Source organism: Lagopus muta, chromosome 1, assembly GCF_023343835.1.
Source record: "Lagopus muta isolate bLagMut1 chromosome 1, bLagMut1 primary, whole genome shotgun sequence".
NCBI lineage: Eukaryota > Metazoa > Chordata > Aves > Galliformes > Phasianidae > Lagopus > Lagopus muta.
The window spans coordinates 186,829,429-186,851,849 of NC_064433.1; the positions used below are offsets into that span (position 1 = coordinate 186,829,429).

General features: G+C 41.2%; 1 protein-coding gene across 2 annotated transcripts in view; it reads right to left on the reverse strand.

The window, feature by feature from the left end:
- TMEM135 (transmembrane protein 135) overlaps positions 1 to 22,421 on the reverse strand; it is a 165,961-nt gene that overhangs the window by 97,404 nt on the left and 46,136 nt on the right. For both annotated transcript variants that reach the window (XM_048940199.1, XM_048940206.1), the window contains one exon: positions 288 to 353. In XM_048940199.1, coding sequence (XP_048796156.1) covers positions 288 to 353 — 66 coding nt within the window. The remainder of the gene's footprint in view (positions 1 to 287; positions 354 to 22,421) is intronic.

The window sequence follows — 22,421 nt, forward strand, 5'->3', positions numbered from 1 at the left end:
ATAGCCCCTTGTACCACAATGCGAAATGATGACTGAAGCAGAGAGAAAAAAAAAGAGATTTGGGAAGAATATTTAATCTCCCACTGGGCACGATTTAAATTCCCTATTGTTCTTCAGAAAAAGTGTAACATAAAAATGCAAGCTGTATATCGCCCGGCCCTCTTCACTTACCTGAAGGCAATGCAATTCCTCCCACGAATTCATAAAGCACTACATTACTATTTTATGCCATATGTGCAAGAGAAAAACTACAAAGAAATGAAAGAAAAATATATATATGGCCTTACTTCTCCATGTCTTAATGGTGTGATTGCTCCTCTTGCTACTGCCATTCGGAACAACGTTTCAGTGGCCTGCATCGACAAACACACAGAGATCACACACAGGTTATTTTTAAGAAAGGTCATTCAGCTCATGAAGATTTATTTCAACTTATATCATGAACGCTTCATATCTTATTGAATTTTTTAAAGTGTCAGCTACTTTCACCATCCATTTTACAATTGAATTTTACAAAATCATGAAACCATTATGGCTGGTTAACATGGCCTTAAAAGAGGCCATCCTCTTCTTAGTCTGCTGCACAAGGAACACAGATTTCTGACAACCACAGACAACTGACTCGTAATTCAAGCTGTAACAGAAACAAAACCCATAGGTTCTGTATCACATTTCTTTCTGGTAAAAAGTAGAACCGAACAACACAACTGAAACAAGCAGGGAAAGTTTCTCTAAATGACCTGCATTTCTGTTGATTTCCTAGCTTTGAGTTTAAACACAGGTATGCCAAATTGCCATGTTGTTTCATTTACAAGACGGTCAGAAAAAGTAGTGAAAAAATTCACTGGTTACATAAAAACATGGATTGGCACATCAGAATATGCAAGAATAGATTTGTTTCAAAGACCTGCTTCCAAAGTAAGTAGGGAAGCGAGTCTCAACTTTAGCTGCAATCATACATGTTTTAATATCTGTTCCTAATTTAACAAATTACTCAAACATTCAGAACTCTATATTACAATGTAATTATCAGGCTGCTTGAAAAGGGGTTTAGAAAGTTTAAGTAGTTTGTAGTGCCTGTCTTCCAGAATGCCAATTTAAGAAGTAAGCAGCTCAGCGCTTACATGACTGCAAAATTTGTGGGGTTCATGCTGCAGTACTTCAAGACAGCTGTAGCTCAGCAAATTTAGTACCAAAGACATCTACTGACATTAATTCTTCAGTATTTCTAGATGTGGACTAGATGATATTTACGTTTTCCTAAATAACTGCCTGCAGAAAAGAATCCTATAAAAGAGTTTTTATTTGCCTTGTTTCCCACCACTGTCTGTAGATGAATGTGTGAACTTCAGAACCCAACTGCAGAATGCATTTCTTCCTTGACACCGCCATAACACAGGACAGTGCCTGAGTGCAGCTCTGCTTCCCAAGCCTTCATCATTCCAGTGGTAAAGTAAACCTCAAGCCACCTTTTGTCCTTCCCCAAATTGGTTTCTTTCATCAGCTCTTCCCACCAACATTTTCAAGGATGTTTCAAGTGAATTGAGTATTCTGTCAATACTGCTGAGCTTCTTTTGTTTCTTTTGAAAACCACTGGTGTGTGTGACTTTCTTTACACGTTCCCTAGTAAAAGATCTCTCTTAATACGTTTGTACATGCACAGTTAATACCAGATGTCAAAACCATTCAGAAACAAGAAAAATTCACAGCAACAGCAAATCTAGCATGAGAGAGATCTCCCCCTATCACTGCTCCTTGCGCTGAACCCCACTGAGCAGATTAGGACTGCAGTGATGGTTGTCTACCCCAAGAGCATGAGGGGATGAGGCCACCCATAGCTGTTGATGCCTGGACAATAACAAAGCTGGAGACAGAGATCTTTGGGTTTTAGGTATGCAGATTCCAAGAGAAATTTTAAAGGAGTTGAAACTTTCAAAGGGATGATGATTAGAGTCATAGAAGCATTGAATGGCTTGAGTCAGAAGGGACCTCAAAGATCATGACCTCATTGCAGCCTTTCAGTACCTAAAGGGAGCCTACAAACAGGAGGGGAATCAACTCTTTGAAAGAGCAGATAATGGCAGGATGAGGGGAAATGGTTTTAAGTTGAAGGAAGGAAGATTTAGGTTGGATATCAGGGGGAAGTTCTTTACCAAGAGAGTGGTGAAGTATTGGAACAGGCTGCCCAGAGAGGTTGTGGATGCCCTGTCCCTGGAGGTGTTCAAGGCCAGATTGGATGGGGCCCTGGGCAGCCTGGTCTAGTGTTACACATGGAGGTTCAGGAGTCTGCTCGTGGCAGTAGGATTGGAGTTTGATGGCCCTTGAGATCTCTTCCAACCCAAGCCATTCTATAATTCTATGATCATCTACTTACAAACCCCTGCCAGAGGCAGAGTTGCCAGCCACTAGCCATAGACCCAAATGTAACATCACACAAACTCATATTGATAAGACTAGCAAAAAATTCTCAGTCTTAAACCATCATCTTATCCATAACATTTCCATTTTGAACCAACTCCCTCACTCCCTTCAATTTCCAGCTTCGTTCTCTCTGACCTCCAAATACAGGCAAGAACAAAACCCATGGAATGTTCTAGCCTGGCAGTGATCACCAGGGCCACCTGATTCCTCCAGGGCTGCCCATGCACTGACCACCTCTTAGGATGGAGGTCCTGCAGCAACCTCTGAACGTGGAGGAATAAGCAAGGGAATATAAAAGGAAAAAGATTTGGACAAGAGCTCAGAGCAAGTGATGGGAAATCACAGAATCACTGGGGTTGGAAGGCATCTCTGGAGATCACCAAGTCCAAACCCTGCTAAAGCAGGTTCCCTACAATAGGTTGCACAGGAAAGCATCCAGGCAGGTTTTGAATATCTCCAGAGAAGGAGACTCCACAACCTCTCTGGGCAGCCTGCTCCGGTGCTCTGTCAGCCTCACAGCAAAGAAGTTATTTCACGTTTACTTGAACTTCCTGTGTTGCAGTTAAACTTCCTGTACTGCAGTTAACTTCTTGTGTTCCAGCTGACAGTAAAAGGATCTTTACAAGACATTATATCATTATTGGCTACAAATCCAGTTTATGGAACACATCTTGTCTGGTATACTCTTTTTTTATTTCAAATCTACCAAAGCTTTTAGTATGACAACAGCCAACATTCCATACTGCATGGAATTCTGATACAACTTGTTTCAATTTTGAAGTTCAAACCCACTCAATACAAACTTTAAATAAATAGGTTTTCCATTTCCATATATTGTATGCTTTTCTTTTATATATTTAAGATTAACTCTGAAAATAAGCAGAGTCCTACTCTTTCAATACAGGCTCTCAAACAAAATAGTTTCTTGGATTACTTCAGTAGTAGATTTCTACCAGAAAAATTCAGCATACTTTTAAGCATCAAGTCAAAACTGCCCTTCTGTTCCCACAGAACAGTTCTCAGGGCTCTTACGGTTCAGGACGTGTGACTGCAACTATGAGATACAACTGACTGGAGATATTTATCGTCATGCCAGGATAACTAATGAAAAAGACAAAACTGTCCATTTAAGAAACAACAATATTGTTCCCAAAGAGACAGTTGACTCGGAATTTAGATCACTTTCAACTGCCTGCATCTCTGTTAGCATTAAGTTTTTCATTATAATCAAATTCTTATGAAGCTGTAAAAGCTTAAGGTTTATTTTCATTCAGTTTGCTGGGAATGAGCTCTAAATAAGAATCATTACGGGCTGAGGCAGTGACTTTACATACTGCTATTCAGAGGTATAAATCAGAGGTCTGTAAGAAAAAAAATCATCAACAGATGGTTTTAGTGAAATAGTGTGAAATAAATGTGCTCCCAAACTGATAGCAACTGAATCCTAAAACTGTGCTGTAAGGAATGCATATTGTGTCATAGAGTATGTGAGGTGAAATAGCAGACCAATGAATGTATCTGACAAATCTGTTACGTACTGTAAGATCTAATGTCATCTGTTGATGAAGATGACCGCATGTCCTCCCTCAAAGGAAGCAGGAACTTCTGATGAAGTTTTTTGCAAGTGAGTAACAGAAAAACCACATGTAAGAAACAGAACTGAACTGGAAAATAATTGTGCATTATTGATGGAAACAGTGGGAGAAACAAGGAGAAAAACAGCACTTCAGATTCCAGATGCTTGAATTTCCTAGGTTTTCAAAAAAATAAAATGGTCTCATAATGCCCCATCAAAATAGTTCCTGTTTTACCAAAATTAAAATGGCAAATACAAGCAGTGGAGGAACTGCTAATGTAAATTAATTTTAGAACTACACACTTTTTAATCACTTGGCATTCCAAAATCCCAGTCTACTTGCATTCCAAAAAAGAAAAAGAAAGAAGAAATAAAAGGAAAAATGAGTTATGGCTAAAGATATGTCCTGAAAGGCACAGATCTTTGGAAGTCATTAGAAGCAATTTATGGATTTAATTGGAAAGAAAATGGTGCAATTTGTTATAAGAATGGATGGAATGGCACAAAACATTTTTTTCCCTATTAAGTTTGCTGATCTTGGCTTCAGCAGCTGGCTGACAGCTCTGGCCTTTAACACTGGTGTTTGTTCTCAAAAAGCAAGTGATATTAAAGAAAGGTTCATGACAGTCCATCCAAATCATCAATAACATTTTTCAACTTGACCATATATCACAAATGAACTGTTGTCACAGCCCTTGTCAGCAAACCATCACACAGCTTTTGAAAACAAGCACAAGTGTTACAAATAGAGGATTTGATAAGATGCAGAAGCAATAATGAACAGAAAAGCAAACAAGAAGTTTCTCAAATCAGAATCTTTTCCTAATTACGACCAAAAAATGTTAAGTGTGAGACAATCCACTAGATCTAAATGTTCCTCCAGATGACAGGTTTGTATTTAACTTAGCCAATGAGCTTATTTATTGTTGCGCCATTCAGTGAAATTACCACAGTACCAGCAATGTCCTTTCCTCTCAGTCATGAGCTGATCAAATCACTGCTCAGCTTTATCTGCCATACAGGTGACTTAAGTGCGAACACAATAAAGCAAACTAAACAATTTAATTCCTACAATAAAACACATTTTACAAATATCCTGACAGCCTTCCATCTGTTTTCAGAAACTTCTCTATTTTTTTCATTGTCAGCTTTTACCATGTGCACACACTCAGTGCAGCATTCTTTCTCAATACCGTACCTTCCTTCCCCTTCCATGACATTTGTGCAACTTTCAAAGATGGATAATACAATTCTATAATATAATCCTATGCCAATCTCAAATGAAAACACAGATGTAGAAAGGGACAGAAGGGCACTTATTTGCAGTATGCACAAACTCCAGGTTGCAGTGCACACACGAGGAGGGGCAGATCTGCTCTAATTTATGAGGGATGGAGGAAGGCCACCTTGAAGGTTAGAGGACTGAAAGTAAATAGAACACATAACTAGCCATGCATCTTGAACAGCAAAAGTACCAGCTGAACGTGGCTCTCCTTCCTCAGATTACAAAGAACACTATGTCTTTTAGTATATATTTGGGAGGTTTGTAAAACTCATAATTAATGCAGCATAAGCAATCCAGTATCTGCAGAGAAACCTCATCGTGTCCTTTCAGTGCTTGAAGGGAGCTTATAAGCAGGAGGGGGAATGACTTTTGACTCAATGTCGTAGTGACAGAAGAGGGAATGGCTTGAAAACAGGAGAAATTCAGATTAGGAGTCAGGGAGAAATTCTGTACTCAGAGGGTAATGAGGCATAGGCTGCCCAGAGGAGCTGTGGATGCCCCATCCCTAAAGGTGATCAAGGCTGGGTTGGATGGAGCTCTGGGCAGCCTGATCTAGTGCCTGATTTCATGGTTAGCAACTCTGTCCATAGCGGTGGGGTTGGGACTAGATGATCTTTGAGGTCCTTTCCAACCCAGGTCATTCTGTGAGATGACAGCCCTGGTATTATACCAGTTCCCAAGAAACACCAAGACAGAGTTTTTGCTCCAAAAATGATTTCTTCCTTTCAAGCTGACTGTTCATGCCAATTTGCATTTTGCAAGTATGATATCAGAGTGAAAAGGCTGACAACAAGTATGAAAGCAGAGCAATCTACAAGATTTGCCTTTGCTGCAAGAACAGCCTTCACTGCCAACCAGCTCACAAGCTTGAGCCTCCCCTTAAGAAGAGTTTCAAAGCTTCCAGCTGCTGAACATGCTTCGAACAAATGAACCAACTGCAAAAATAACCAAGCATTACGCACTGCCAAGGGTATGAAATAGAAGCATTACTATTTATTTATCTTAATCTAAACCCAGGAGTCTGAAGTTGTGGTATCTGCAACTTTTTCCAGGATGATGATTTTTTCTTCTCCTGATTTCTCTACCCACTCTTCACCCCCTCCACACAAAAAATGTAGTAGTGTTTGATTCTCATTGGCATTCCTGGCCCCAGCCTGTAACTGACTTTCACCTTTTTCTCATGTACGCCACACAAAGGAGTGAACTGCTCAACTCTCTAGAATGCTGCAATTAAATTAAAGTTAGTCAGAAAAAAATAAAAAAATCCAGCAGTATAATGCTGGAAATACTCACAAGACAGGCCAGCAGCCAGTCTGGGAAACTGGAGAAATAGAGTCTGGAAAATTGCCAGAGAACAGAGCCCCAGCACCAGAACAGAGCAGGGGTTCTGGATCTGAAAAGTGAACCACTGAAGCCAGCTATAATCCTCTTTGCAGTCACAGCTCAGACGGGCAGATAACAGTGGCACATCAGCCCATGGAAAGCATAGAACAACTGTCAAAAATGTCTTTGATTAGTAATGTTACCAGCTGGAATGAAAGCTTATCCCAGATGAGTACAGAATGGGAGAACTCCTTGAGAGCTGCTCTGCAGAGGACTTGGGGTTCTGATGGACAAAAAGTGGACATGTGCCAGCAGTGTGCTCTTACAGCCCGGGCCAACAGCACCCTGGGCTGCACCAACAGAGGTATGGCAGCAGAGACAGGGGGAGGATTGTCCCCTCTGCTCTGCCCTCATGAGGCCCCTGGTATTGCATCCAGGCCTGGGGCTCCCAGCACAGGAAGGATGTGGAGCAGAGGAGGCCCATGAAGATGAACAGAAGGCTAGAGCATCTCTCCAGCCTATGGGGATAGATTGAGGGAGCTGCGCTTGTTCAGTCTGGAGAAGGCTCCAGGGAGATTTCAATGCTGCCTTCTAGTACTTGAAAGGAGCTTACAGGCAAGAGATGGAACAACTTTTTACACAGTGTGATAGTGATAGGACATGGGGGAATGACCTTAAACTAAAAAAGGGGAAATTTAGATTTGAAGTTGGGAAGAAATTCTTTACTATGGGGTGGTGAGGCCCCGGCACAGGCTGACCAGAGAAGCTGTGGGTGCTCCTTCCCTGGAGGTGCTCAAGGCCAGGCTGGATGGGGCCCTCAGAGGACAACCTGAGCTGGTGTGGGGCAATCAACTCTTAGCAAGGGATAGGAGCTAAATGGACTTTATGGTCCCTTCAAACCCAAGTCATTCTGTGGTTCATTGGCTCTATGAAAGACCACCTCAGCTAGCCTGGGAATGTCTGCACAGTTGCAAACAGGCACTGCTTCCTTTCCCCTGCACTCAGGGGATCTCCTGCTCCAAAATGGTGAGAAGCACCACCTACCCATCAATCCATTGCTGTACAGGAAAAAGACATCCCACTTCTTCCTGCCAGGGACTGACCCATGGGGATATTTCTGCTTCCTGGCCACACAGGACAGACAGATCTGTCCAAGCAGACTGATAATCTTCTCTGAGCTACTGGGACAACTGAAAGCAAAATCCAGAGACTGCCGAACCCTAATCTTTGCTTCACTTCCTGAAAAATGGTGGAGACTGAAGCACTCAGTGACACAGACAAGCTACTCCAACAGATATCATAGAATCATAAAATCATAGAATCGCAAGGTTGGAAACGACCTGCAAGATCACCCAGTCCAACCACCTTGCCATTCCTATTAGTACCACAAGCTACTAAACCATCTCTCGTAGCTCCTCATCCAGGCGCCTCTTGAACACTGCCAGGGATGGCGACTCCACCACCTCCCTGGGCAGCCATTCCAGTGCCTGACCACCCTCTGAGAGAAAAAGTTTCTCCTAATGTCCAACCTAAACCTCCTCTGGTATAACTTCTGGCCGTTTCCTGGGGTCCTACTATTTGCCTAGAGAAGAGGCCAGACCCTGTTTCATCACAACCTCCCTTCAGGAAGTTGTAGAGTGCAATGAGGTCTCCCCTGAGCCTCCTCTTCTCCAGACTGAACAATCCCAGCTCCCTCAGCTGCTCCTCATAAGACTTGTGCTCCAGACCCCTCACCAGATTTGTTGCCCTTCTCTGGACACGTTCCAGGGCCTCAATGTCTTTCTTGTAGTGAGGGGCCCAAAACTGAACACAGTACTCAAGGAAATATAGGTCTTGTAGCACTGACATTTTTATGTTTCACTATGACTACATTAATGAGCACTGCACATATAGAAGATTTTATTTCATTTCTTGCATACTCTGGAATTCCAGATTCATTTAAATATAATAATTTACAGTTCCTTTATCTGCCTTCATTGACCAGAACTTCTTGTTAGCATGAACTACAAGTGGGTTCCAGTCAGTGCATTCACGACAGGTTTTACAAGATTTATATTTAATGTGTTTCACAACCATGGTCCTTTTTTTCGTTAGGGAATTACCTCATCTTTTACATTTCCTACTGGTAGCAATTTTAAGCAGTAGCTCTTAGTATTTGCAAATGGAAAAAAATATTCTGTCTCAATTGTTTTGTTACAATTTATGAGTTATACTAATACAAATCTAATCTAAAAAACATTTTCAAACTAGTGATTTATCATCACCCCGCTGTAAACAATAAGTATTACAGACTGCATCTACTTCAGATGAGGCATTCAATTCTTTTACCAATCTTATTGTTTAAAACATGTGTATGCCATACAGTCTTTCTAAGCTAACAAGAAGCAGAACACATAGGTAAATGCTATTTAATTTGAGGGCAGCTTATATAAACACGCCTCTCCTCTTCATTAGAAAAAGTACATCTAATGTTGGATAAGAGCTAGATTATCTTCAATGAAGGAATTTTGGACAAGACCTATCAAAATGCATTGACGATCAGGGGGCTGGAGCACCTCCCCTATGAAGACAGGCTGAGGGAGCTGGGCTTGTTCAGCCTGGAGAAAAGAAGGCTGCAGGGTGACCTCATTGCAGCCTTTCAGTACCTAAAGGGAGCCTACAAACAGGAGGGGAATCGACTCTTTGAAAGGGTAGATAGCAGCAGGACAAGGGGAAATTGAGGGAGGAAAGATTTAGTTTGGATGTCAGGGGGAAGTTCTTCACTATGAGAGTGGTGAGGTGCTGGAACAGCTGCCCAGAGAGGCTGTGGATGCCCCGTCCCTGGAGGTGTTCAAGGCCAGGTTGGATGGGGCCCTGGGCAGCCTGGTCTCGTGTTAAATATGGAGGTTGGCAGCCCTGCATGTGGCAGGGGGGTTGGAGATCCATGATCCTTGAGGTCCCTTCCAACCCTGGCCATTCTGAGATTCTGTGACCTTCAAAGTAAAAGAGCAGCAGTCAGTACCTCTGTGGCTGGAGCCCTCTCTTCCAAGTGGTGTGGGGCTCAGAGCAAAGCACACTTGTACAATGACTTCTCTTCTCAATGAAGGCAGGAAGCTTTCACCAGAAGACTGATGTCAGAAAGAATTCGTGCCTCTTTGTACTGTGCATCAGAAGGGCTATGTCTGCTCTGAATGATAAGACTGTTGACAGAAGTCACAGTGGAATTGTACACTGAAGCCCCATATTTTAACAATTTTAACCTAGATGCTACCCACATTACTAAAATATTAGTCAGACCCAGACTGGAACACAGAAAATTCCATGAGGAAGAATTTATTTACTACAAGGGTGACAGAGTCCTGGAACAGGCTGCCCAGGGAGGCTGTGGAGAATCCTTCTTTGGTGGCATTCAAGACCCTCCTGGACACTTTCACATGTGATCTACTGTAGGGAGCCTACTTTAGCAGGGGAGTTGGACTAGATGATCTCCAGAGGTCTCTTCCAATCCCTACCACTCTGTGATTTTGTGACTTCCCCTGGCCAGCAACAGCCCTGAAGGACAGAGCTCACAGACCAACCTTCGCAGCAAGGGAAAGTGCCTCTAGCAAGCTAAATTAGCAAAGTGCTCTTAAAATCAAGGCGCAGGTCAGACTGAAACACTATGAGGATAAAGTTGGCTACAATCTTTTCTTCCTGAAACACACGGGATCCCAATAGGATTTCAGTCTGGACCTTCTGTCAATTACTGTCTACTTGCTTTCTGTCCATAAAAACACTTAGGCACACTTTCATGTAAGGGAGAAAATTTAGCCTACTCTAACACAAAACCTGTAGAAAGCAATTCCTATTATCACATGCCAATTCTCCTACAGCTGATATGCTGTGGGAGATAAAATTGGGTTGGTTGCTACTGATGGTGCTGTGGCAATACACGCCAGGTCTGTAAAGCCTATTATAAAACTGCCATAATCTCACCTGAAAAGCTCTTTTTTGAAAAACCCTGTACTCATATTTCATTTTTGCAGCACAAAATCAGAATTAATTGAATTATTAAAAGAATCAGCAGCTGAGTGTCTGGTGGTACATTAAACGTAGTTTTGTATACTCTGTTGTAACAGTCAGCTCTGCTGGTACAATGTATTATGTGTGAAAGAAGGAAATTTGCATGCCCTAATGGACAACATATGATGCTCACACACAAGCAAGGGATTTTAAGCCTAGAGTTGAGTTTATGCATTTCTGAAGGTAACACAGGAGCCATTTGTAGTAAACGATCTGGCAGATTTACCAAACCCAGAAAGTATAGCGTGATCCTTGGCTACTACATGTGTTATAGAGTTATGTCAGAGCACTGGATAAAGTAGGGAAGGCTATGAGAAGTTAATCTAAGTTCAAACTGAAGTTGAAATTGGTGCTTCCCACCTGAGAGGCAGACAAACCACAGAACCCCTTTATCAGACTACTCTACTTACCATATACTTATCCATTCTCTTTATATTAAACACATAAGGAAACTACAACAGATCTCAAGATTGACAACAAATGCTTTCACTGAGTACAAAATAACAAGGAAAAGGATTTTTGACCAGGAACAAAACGTGCAGTTATTGCTGGCAAGATCCAAAGGTAACAAATACATGTAGTTGGTCTGTTATATAAACTGCCCTGGGCTGCATGGATAAGCATGTTCGTTTGAACATCCTGTACATTAGCACAGCCAAATAATAGCTCATGCCTCTTGGGGAAAAAGAACATAAATCACACTTACAGAAGAAGGAATTGTATAAGGAATGTAGCAATACTAAAAACAATTTAGAGACTATGGCAGACAACCAACTGAGCCCAAAGCACGATACGCTGCCCATCAAATGAGTAAATTAATCCTGATAAGTGCAGAAACATCCCAGGCACTCATAAATCAGACCATTATGATGCCTTTGTCCAGGCTTACACTTCAGAAAGCTTTCAAAGCATGGCTAAAGAAACGCTGCATTTGTTTTGCAAACACTACAAAGAGTAGCTAAGGCCAGGTTAAGCCAGCACGTGTCAGGCCAGGTCTTCACATGAAGCTTTCCCACCTCTCCATTAGACACTAAAAGTCTCACCTTTTCGTTGACATAATGTACAGGGGGGGAAAAAACACCTTGTGCTGATGCTGCTTAGGGACAGCTTTTGTTGGCATGTACAGGAGCTGCAAAACCACAGCTGCTGGCACAAGTTGACAGCAGTGAGATTCTCTCCAGATGCAGCTGTGTTGTGCACTAACATGGGAGACCTTTCTAATGGCAGTCAGAGTAGAAAACAAAGGGTGAACTGATGTTTTACAAAAGCCCCCGGATGTAACTGCTTCAGCTGGAGTGCTGAGGTGCACTTTTTTTCTTTCAGATGCTGGTCTTACCACAGGAAGCAGCAGATGCTCATCTGTGGAAGTCCCGGTTTAGAGGCCCAGTAAGTTATCAACCAGAAGTCTTCACTACTGGCTGCTGGGAGTGGTCTGTCAGCAAAGCAGCCACTAGAACAGCCACTATAAGCAGCAAGCAAACCCTGTTCCAAAATCAATCTGATATCTGAAACAAGCCCTTCAACCCTCCCCTCTCAAATACAGAGATACCATTTTATGCTTTGTTTTTCATTATTCTGTCCCCCACCACTGAGGGTCCTTCTCGGTTTATCCACATGCACCAAACTTTCCCATCCACAATACACTACAGATGGCAGGCACAGCCACACATGGTCATAAACAGCCAGACCGCATTGCAGCTTCCAAAAGGCAAGTGCCACAGAAACGTGGAGACACGATGCAGGATTAGGCTTCAGAAGCTGCTGGAGTCTCTGTGGCTGGCACCCCTGGAGCCAGGAACTGCGAATGAATGGATCCCTCAGTGTTTTATAGTAATTAGGTGCATTTCTGAAACCGGCACTTGTATTGCTTCAGCTGCACTAATTGAGCACAATGTGAAACGCTGCCCTGAAACGCCGAACGGCAGATTTAACAGCCCTATAAAGGAATCACAAATACCGATTTCTTTTTCCTTCTTAAAGAAAAAAACAGGACTGGGAAAAGAAAGAAAAGAAAAAAAGCACAGTGGTCTGACTTGTCAGTGCACGAAACAGAGAGCTGGCACGTTTCCAAAGCTGCTCTGTAAGTGTTGTTTTATTGGCCTGAGACTGTTAATAAATATATTGTAAATGAACTTACACTTGCCTGGCTGGATATAAAGGAACAATTGTATGGCTGTTCTTACAGTGTTTACAATTTACTCTCGTTCTTCACTTTTTTGTTCTAGTCACGCTGTTTCCTACACCAGTTCGTCGCAGTAACTGACATTTATTTGGTCCATAAATTACCCTAATGCAGTTTAGTGCCCTTTCATAAATTTTACAAACACAGTGCTTACAGAACATGGGCTTGTATTAATTAAAACCACGACTACACAAATCTAACATTTCCTTTAACATTTTTACTTACTGATGATTCTGAGAAACATACAGACAGACAAAGGCTTTCTCTGCTCTCACCAGTTATCTTTTAAAAGTTCATGTATACATACCAATGTATATTTTCTGTCAGTCTTATTACCAGCATGCCACAGCTGATACACAAACTCTGACAGGAACATGACCATGTTCCAAGCTCGTGGTATGTCCTGCTCTAAATGAGACCTTCCTATTAACATAAACTTAATTACCTTGTAGCAATCTCCTCTTTCAACTTTGCCACTGCAAGACTTTCATTACTAATTTTAGCTGTAACAAATAGCTTTAGCTCTTTCTAACTTTAGCTACTAGAAGTCGTTAAGAAGTGAAAGCTAACTGAACTTTTTATTATAAATGCTACTTTGAAAAATGGATTGTTTCTAGCAGGAACTAAAAAGCTTTGAGGTACATACTGACAAGTAAGTAAAGAACATATTAAATCTCACCAGTTCAGTAATGATTTTCTGCTTACATTAAGTTTTACAAGGGAAAAACACAGCTATTAAGGAGTTTGCTGTATCATCAGTGGCCTAGAAATACTCATAAAAAGTAGTTTACCCAAAAATATGCATAGGGAAAGAATATATATGACAATGCACATGCAATATGTATTTAAAATGCTGTGTAGCCATACTCAAGGGCTACTCAACGGCTGAGAAGGGAGAGGAGGTGAGGGCTCAGTCTCAAGTTGCATCAGGAGTGGTTTAGATTGGACAATAGGAAGAATTTCTTCATGGAGAGGGTTGTCAGGCATTGGAATGGGCTGCCAAGGGCAGTGGTGGAAACCCCATCCCTGAAGAGACACATGGATGTGGCACTAAGGGATGTGGTTTAGGGACAGGACTCAGGAGGTAACCCAAAATATTCTATGATTCTCTGTTTGGATTCAGTGATCTTGAAGGTCTTTTCCAACCTCGACGATTCCATGATTCTACTTTCCACAGCAAATGCAGTACACCAGTTCCTGAGAACAACTCAAGATGCTACATGCCCTACCCTGGACAATCCTGCCTCCTTCATGTCAGGACCCCAAGCCCACCACACATAAAGCAACATGAGTAACACTGTCCCTGACCAGCAACCAGGATCTACCCCAGGACAGCTCTGCCAGGCCATACCGCCTGCCCCAGCAAGGCAGCCATCAGACTTGTGGCTCAATTTGCCCTGCTCGATCGCTCCCCACGGCAGCAATAGCAGGTCTGCACGTACAAAGACTTGTACAAATACTTTCTAATCAAATACAGCAGGAAGCATCGCTCACAGGCACATATAAACTCTACAGGGGTATTTAATCTGACATGACATCTTTGTGAACAATTTAAACTAACACAGCAGCACTTATGCCACAGTAAAATCTTAGAGATATGATAAATAATTTACAAAAGCAGTGCAGTAACTACCAGTGTTTGTTTTCTCAGTGGTCTTTATTAAACCAAACCACTAGGATTAAAGCTACTACAACAAAAACTGGAGGCAGACATGAGTGGGTTGACAACTTTTTTGTTTGTTTAAACCAGCCTTACTGAGGAGACGCAAGTTAAATATGACCAGAAATAAATTTGTCATAATACAGTTTCGATCCTCAAATATCTGGAACCAATTAACTTTGGGAAAGTTTCAAAAGGGCCACCCAGTAATAAACACAAAATAATTTGTGTCTGCTGTCTTGTTTGTGATATTTTTTTTTATTGCTACCTCAGTTTCAGATGTCAGGATAATGACTTCCACATTCTGATTAAAACGTGGATTGAATCCATATGGAAAAGATGCTCAAAGCCATCAAAATCAAAAGAACTCCCTTAAGTTTCACTTCCTATACAGTAAAGTCTATAAAGCCCAATATTTTCACTATTCTGGGTTCAAATTAGAGATGTGTTTAATACTACTAGAGCAACAGGACACATCTATAACTTCAGCAAAACATTAAAGTAACTGATACAAACTGAAAGTCTCCAACAAAAATACTATTTTAACCCTTTGAGTGATGTAACAGTCATAAGTGCTTAAATGATTTCATTAGCTGCTACACATATTTAGGGATCACTTACTATTACAGTTAAATAATGCTCTATACTTCCACATATTTACATCAAAGATACCATACACGGTGTGCTTTTCCTCCTCATTAGAAGTCTGCTGAGAAATATCCTGTGATTCAAAAGCACTTTACAACGAAGCTATTTTCTCCTGCCTTCAGCCATCTTCCTTTCCATTCCTCCTGCCTGAAATCAGAAATATACCTCCTGAAGGCTTATTCCTAACTAGATAATAAACTCAGAAAGTTATAAAAAGAATAACTGGTTGCATTTATGGTTCTTTAAAAGTCTCCCAGTATTTCTTTATATTTCTTAACTTTTATTACTACTATTTCTGCCTTCTACAGCAATTAATGGGGCTTTTCAACTAGTGAGGAGGGAAGGTGAAAAGATCTGCTTTGTTCTTGGACTTGAGTTGGACTCAGTGATACTTACGGGTCCTTTAGAACTTGGGATATAGTAAGGTAGAGAAGTACAGTATCAGTGTTAGGAAGTGTGACTAACTGCATTGCCAAAAAGCCTTACCATCTGCATGGATCAGAACAGACATCTCAGAGGCAAATAATCTTGGTTGAAGGCTTTCCACTGTCTATAAAGAGAAGCCACCAAGCACACTGTGATTGCTTGGGGGCTTCCCTTACTCTTCCCTTACTGCTTTGACATTGAGTTGTTCTGCACAGATGAAAAATGATTAAACAGAGAAGAATCTGCTTATTTCTCTTCTATGACTTACTGCATGGACAGCTAGGCCTGTGAAGAGCAAACACACAAAGAAGAAGGTAGGTCCCAAGATGCAGCAAGGTGAACAGCATGCTTCAGACAGCTCCTCACAGACTGCTCAAGGTCTAATGGGTTAATTAGCTAAGAGATGGATAATTTCCCAAGTTACACACATGCCTTCCTGCTGCTGGGGGGGAAGAAGCCCAAGATTCCCTCCCCCAAAGCTGCAGGAACTCCTCAAGCTCTCAATCCAAAGGCAGCAGCAGCACAACCTGCAGCACACCCAGCAACACACAAAACCATCTTCTAATGACAACCAGAAATAAATGCCTGAAAAACATCCTCCCTGCTATGTGCTTCAGCAAAGTACATGGCAGAAACACTCAACATCCAACATCCATTTATAATGGAACTCTTCATATACAATTTATTTCCTTGCTGCACACAAGGCAGCCTCTGGCATGTAAAACCTCCTCAAGTTATAGGATGTTATAGAGTTGCTCAGCTTAGCTCTCTGCACTGTGTGCACACCAGTTGGTTTGAGCACCTCACAATTTTATTTGGCAGCCCTTACTCCTTGTATGATGAATAAATCACCCATCACCACTCCCCCTCTCCTACACACAGTTTCACATTCCTGTCCCCTATTCCTCCTTACTCACTTCCCCCAGGCTCAGCTCCCGGGTTAGCTCCTCCACTTACACGTGTTCTTCAACACCTTTGCATCTTTATTTTCCAACGGGGTGCTTTCCCTACTACTATTACACTTTAAAGAAGACCAGAACTGCAGACAGTTGTAAACCTGTCAGCACACCCATGACTTACACAGTGGCGCGATAATGATTTTTCTGTTTTATCCTTCATTCATTTCGAAATAATCTTTAATATTAAATTGGGGAAAGGGGGAGATTAATAACTATGGAGTGCTGAACTGACTTTTTCCATCATAATTCCAACATCGTGTCCCTCTGAGTAGTAATTCAGACCAACACGAGGCATGGAAAAGATTTCTCCACCCATGCTGGATCTTTGTCAAGAGCACAATATCACAAGAGCCCTCTGCAAGGCTCCACCACCAGCTCTCATTTTCACAGCCCCAGATAAATTATGAACAGTAAAATGCCTGCCTTCTCACTTTGTTTTTTTTTCATGAATGTTCTGGAAATGAAGAATCTGTGTTCTTCTCCATTTCTGAGTATTTTGCAGTAAATGTATGATTCTGGTCCTTGCAGCGCCAATCGGAAATGCTGTGGTTGAATTCAAAGAACTAAAAGGGCAGGCAGCTAAGCACGGTTCCACAAAACAGCAATACATAGAGAGAAAAAAAAAAAAAAAAGGATCTGTGCTTTCAAGTTCAGCATAAAGCCATATGCTTTTGTTCTCAGCTTCTCTGCAATTGTTATTTACTGCAAAGCAGAAATTTTCCATCAGTTTTTCAGTCTTGGGTTTTCTGTTGCTGAATAGCTGTTCCCCTTTTTGGGATCAATCCATTCTTCCCATTTTCTTCAGTTCTTACGTCTTAACAATTTTTAAGCTTTTCAGATTACTACGGAATAAAATCTATCCATATTTAGAAGCCTTAAATCCTGTTTGTTTTTTCAATTACTATATGATTTTTTAAATATATTTATACTAAGATCTACACCTCGAGATTCTGAATGAACGGGAGGACAGCCTTTAATGGCACAGTCTGCAGTACACTTACACATCCAACAAAGGATATTGCTATTGATTTCACTGTGCACCTCAGGATTTTTACCTCTGCAGACACCTGGGACAGAGGCCATCTTGCCAAAGTCCTGCACCACACTCTGAGAGCACTTTGAGTGCATCTTGACCCCATGTGTGGAACAGAAGAGTCATTGCAGCCTCCCCCAGGTTCACTTTGAAGGGAAAAAAAAGAAACCTGAGCACACAGGCAGCAAGAAAAGCAGACTGCACTCCAGTTCTGAGCAAGTAATTACTGACGTCAGCTCTGTGACTTGTATGGCAGGCCAGATCTTTAGTGCAGCCAGGAGATGGCAGGAAGGCACATCACTGAGCCTAAAGCAATTCCATGTTCCAATGGTATTTAACATTAAAAAAATATGCAAACATCTCCATGCTTTTGAGATAACCACAAAAAAGCACAACATTCTTTACACTGTTTCCTTATTCTTACCATCAGTTTCCTCGCTCTGCCATCACATAACACCTCGGAAAACTGATGGGCTTCCCTTTCTGCTCATCACCTGTCCCACTGCTTACAAATCCAACACAAAATATGAGGGAAAGGAGCAGGGTGCGTGGCTGCCCACCATGCAGTGACACTCTGTACAGGACACAGGGCTATTTACAGCCTTCCTACAGTGCCCAGGATCTCCGATTACATTCTCACCAGGCTGCATCTTTCTAGGAGACACAAGTGGTTTGACCCAATAAAATTACTACTTGAGACCTGAACACTTCCCTCCAAGACGATCACACTTGCTAACCAATCTGTCACTTTATTCTCAATTCCCAGCCCAAAACTATTTCAGGAGTCCAAAAAATTCCAGGAGTCCAAAAAGCATGCAGGTTGGCAGTGTTCTTGTGTTTTAATGAACTGCATTTCTCCTCGCTGCTCATTTTGTCCATCTGGTAGACACTAAATGACTTCTACAGGAATTCTGTGAGTTCCTTGTTTGTTTGGTGGGTTTTTTGTTTTTTTGTTTGTTTGTTGGGGGGGAGGAGAGGGGAGGGAGGTGGGAGGTGTCCTGAAAAATCTACATCAGCAATGTGCAAATATTTGTTTTAAAGTCAGTAAAGTAGAATTGGTCAGGTTGAAGGCAGGAAGAATAGCCATGCACTGCAGCCCAAAAGAGGTGCAAGGATCTATGGTTGAATTTAGATATACTTGTAGCACGGGACAGACTGTTGTTAATTTGGTATACGGTTGATCCACTATTTGAAAATATTGAAAATGTAAAAATGAAAACACGTGGGTTTCTTTCCTAACAGTTCCCCCAATGTGAGGACTTCACTAAACCTCAAATAACTTATCATGTACTTTTGGTAAAGAATCCTAGAATATTCCAAGCTGAAAGGGACCCACAACTGAGTCCAACTCCTGGCTCCACACAGTAATAACTGAAAAATCAAACCCTATGTTTGTGAGCGTTGTCCAAATGCTCTTTGAGCTCTAGAAGATGATGCTCACCAGGAGATCACTATGCTGGCTCCTCCTAACACAGTGACAAAATTCCTGTACTGGCAATTTCCTAATATTGCTCCAACATTCTTCTGTTTTCTGTTAGCAGCAATTTTGAAAACCTTTCATTGCAGATGTTGAAGGTTATACCATACCAGACCTGCATTTGAGGCTTCTTCCCAATCCCCCTTCCATACAAGAAGGGATATCAGTGATCACAGAGCAGTGGGACCGCCTTCACTTGTTACTCAAACTGCACACTGCAACAATTCCACTCACTGAAATTCCATACATAATCTTACAATCCTATTAGTTTGTCACACATTCTTTGAGTCTCCCCACATACAGTGTACTGCCTATGTTAGAAACAGGCTGGGATTCAGAAAGAAAAAATACAGATTTTTACCCTTTAGTTGAATCCCAAATCTCACAGACCAGTGAGAGATCCGACTCCAAAATTTATCAAAACAGAAATACCTTCAACCTCTGAAATGTTCATAAATGTAATATGAGCAGTCATGCAATTCAGCAAAAATCTTACAAAGATTTTCAGATTTGAGGGGAACAGGAGGAATCTGAGAGCTTTGTTATTTATGAGCACAGCAAAGGTCTTCATTGCTGAATTCCCATTACCTTTCATTTTGCCTACAACCACTGTCTCACTATCTCACAGAATCATAGAATTGCTCAGGTTGGGAAAGACCTTAAAGATCATCAAGTTCAACTGCAACCTAATCATACTACCCTAACTCCAACAACCCTCTGCTAAATCATGTCCCTGAGCACCACATCCAAATGGTTTTTATACACATTCAGAGATGGTGACTCGACCACCTCCCAGACATTGGCATTTTCAAATAGTTCCCATATTCAAGTTCAGTACATCCATTTCAACACAAAATGGTTTCAGTTATCCATCCAAGTATTGGCTCGGGACTCTGTACAGCTTAATGTGCTCAAGGGTCATGCTCAGTTCCCAGAAGTCCTTGTTAGGCTCAGAATATGACGTGGTGAGCATCAGGGTTTAAACATAACAGAAGTAGGTTATTCATGAAGTTGTTTTCTGGATGGCAGACAGCTTCAGTGTATTAATAGAAGCCCAACAACAAAGATAGCTGCATATTTTTTATATGGGAGGGAGAATAATCATAATTGGTAAAGCTCCCACTGGCTACTAAAACCATCCCTTCGTGCATGCATGTCAGAAAGCAGGGAATAATGTATATTTGTTTTTAAAAATAGACATTTTTTTCTAAATAACCACCTAAAATAAAATTTCCAACTATTCAAAGCACAGAATTGTTCATAAATTGTCTGCAAACAGCCAATGGGAGGTACATTTTACACGTACATCAAGTGCGTATTTCCAGTACAACCATACTTTGGTGCGTTCTTTGCAAGTTTTTGCAATCTGACTGATGTTTAAAGACCTTTCAATTACCACACATCAAGTTATTTACATGAAACACTGCAAATAAGAGCTTTGCCTCAGGAATTGTACATGCTAACGTGAACAAGAGAAACTGAAGCCTCCAGTTGTGTAACCCAAGGTTACTTGAACAAATTGTTGTATACAAACGAAAGCATATTTTCTAAATGAAAAGGTTTACAATTAGTAAAGCATTCAAACACAGAAATGTATTTGGGCTTATTGGTGGACAGGGGAAGGTTAAACAAATTCCACACGTTTATGAAATCATTTAAAAGTTAGGAAAATCAATCTAACACAGAATCAATGAAACTAATGCTGATTTTACTTCTAATTACGTAGGTTACTGTGGATATCCTTAACAAAGCTCATAGAAGTTGAATATGTGTCAATTCATTGATGAAAAAAATATCATCCATCTAAAATAAGTACTAAAGTGAAAAAATGTAAGTATATATACATGTAAATAGCATGCTATACCCCTTTCCTGGTTCCCACTTTGGATTATTTTTCTCCCTGGAAATACTGGGAGAATCCAATCCTGGAAATAATGGGAGAGTATCCTAAATACAAAATCCAAACTTATTTGAATGAAGTCTGCAGAAATCTTCTATGATCCTCACAGCTAACTACTGGACACAAGAAAAGGAGCAGCTACTGAAGCATTTTATTTCTTTTAAGCCAATGGAAATAAATTACTGAACCATACAGAAACTGCTTTGAAAACCACAGCACTCCAATATAGGAGCACAGAAGACTAACTGCTAAAGTCCTACCCAAACTTACAGCTGCTGCAGGATGTGGAGGTGACTATATGAAACTAACCTCAAATGATGCAGCTCCTCTGAAACAACCCAATTTACCATAATGTTGCAGTAAGATACCATCACTGCTGCACCACTGAAATTTCTGTAGTGATTAATGTTCATAGAACTGTTTGAGTTGGAAGAGACCTCCAAAGATCACCCACCAGAACAACTCCACTGCAATGAACAGGGACACCTACAGCTCCATCCAGTGCTCACAATGACCAGTCTCACTTCAGATGTCTCCATGGGGCATCCATTCCTTCCCTGAGCAAACTGGTCCAGTGCTTCACTACCCTTACTATAAAAATATTTTCTTATTCCCAGTCTAAATGTCCCTTCTTTTAGTTTGGAACCATTTCCCCTTGTTCTGCCACACCAATCCTGGTTACAGAGCCTGTCCCCTTCTTTCTCACAGCCCACCTTCAGATATTGGCACTGACATTCCCAGCTGCTGATCATTGTTACAAAGCATGGAAAGGATAGAAAAGACAGGAGGAGACTCAAGAAGGATCCTTCTCCCACATTCATTCCATTTTTTCCTGTAATCATCTTGTTTAATTTGCCTTCCATATGCAGAACAGTCATAAAGAGAAGACGTTTATTGGGAAGTTTCACACGCGGACAGGGCTCAGGCCACAGTGAAATACTGCCTTCAGGAAACCAGGCAGCTTTAGACCTAGCTGAAATAAATTTTATTCTGTCTTCAGTTTCCCACACATTTACTAGATGCAGTTTGATACTTCAGAATTACTTCCTTCTGCTTTACCAAAAATGATCATAATTCTAAATTTTCTGCAACAGTTTTTCCTCCTGAGAGAAGTTTCCAGAAGAGATTTTTTCCTTTTGCTTTTCCAACACCAATATTGTTTTCAAGTCGAGCTGTCTTCCATCCAGACTGACATTTACAAGCTGTGCTAGAAGTTGTCCTCCTCCCTTATTAGAGGCATAAGGAGCATATCACCAAAGACAAGATTTCAAATGAACCACCTCCCCCTGAATGCCAAACCAATGAGTGTTTACACAATTAAAAAACTTCTCCTCAGCACTGTTTAAAATCCATGCTCTGCTGTTATGGGATATGTAAAGAAGTTAAACCACCACGTGTTAACATTTGCCAGTTTACACAAGCTGATGGCTGTACACCACCACGACCACTATGTCTGATTATAAATAAAAGTGAAAATATTTACTTACAGC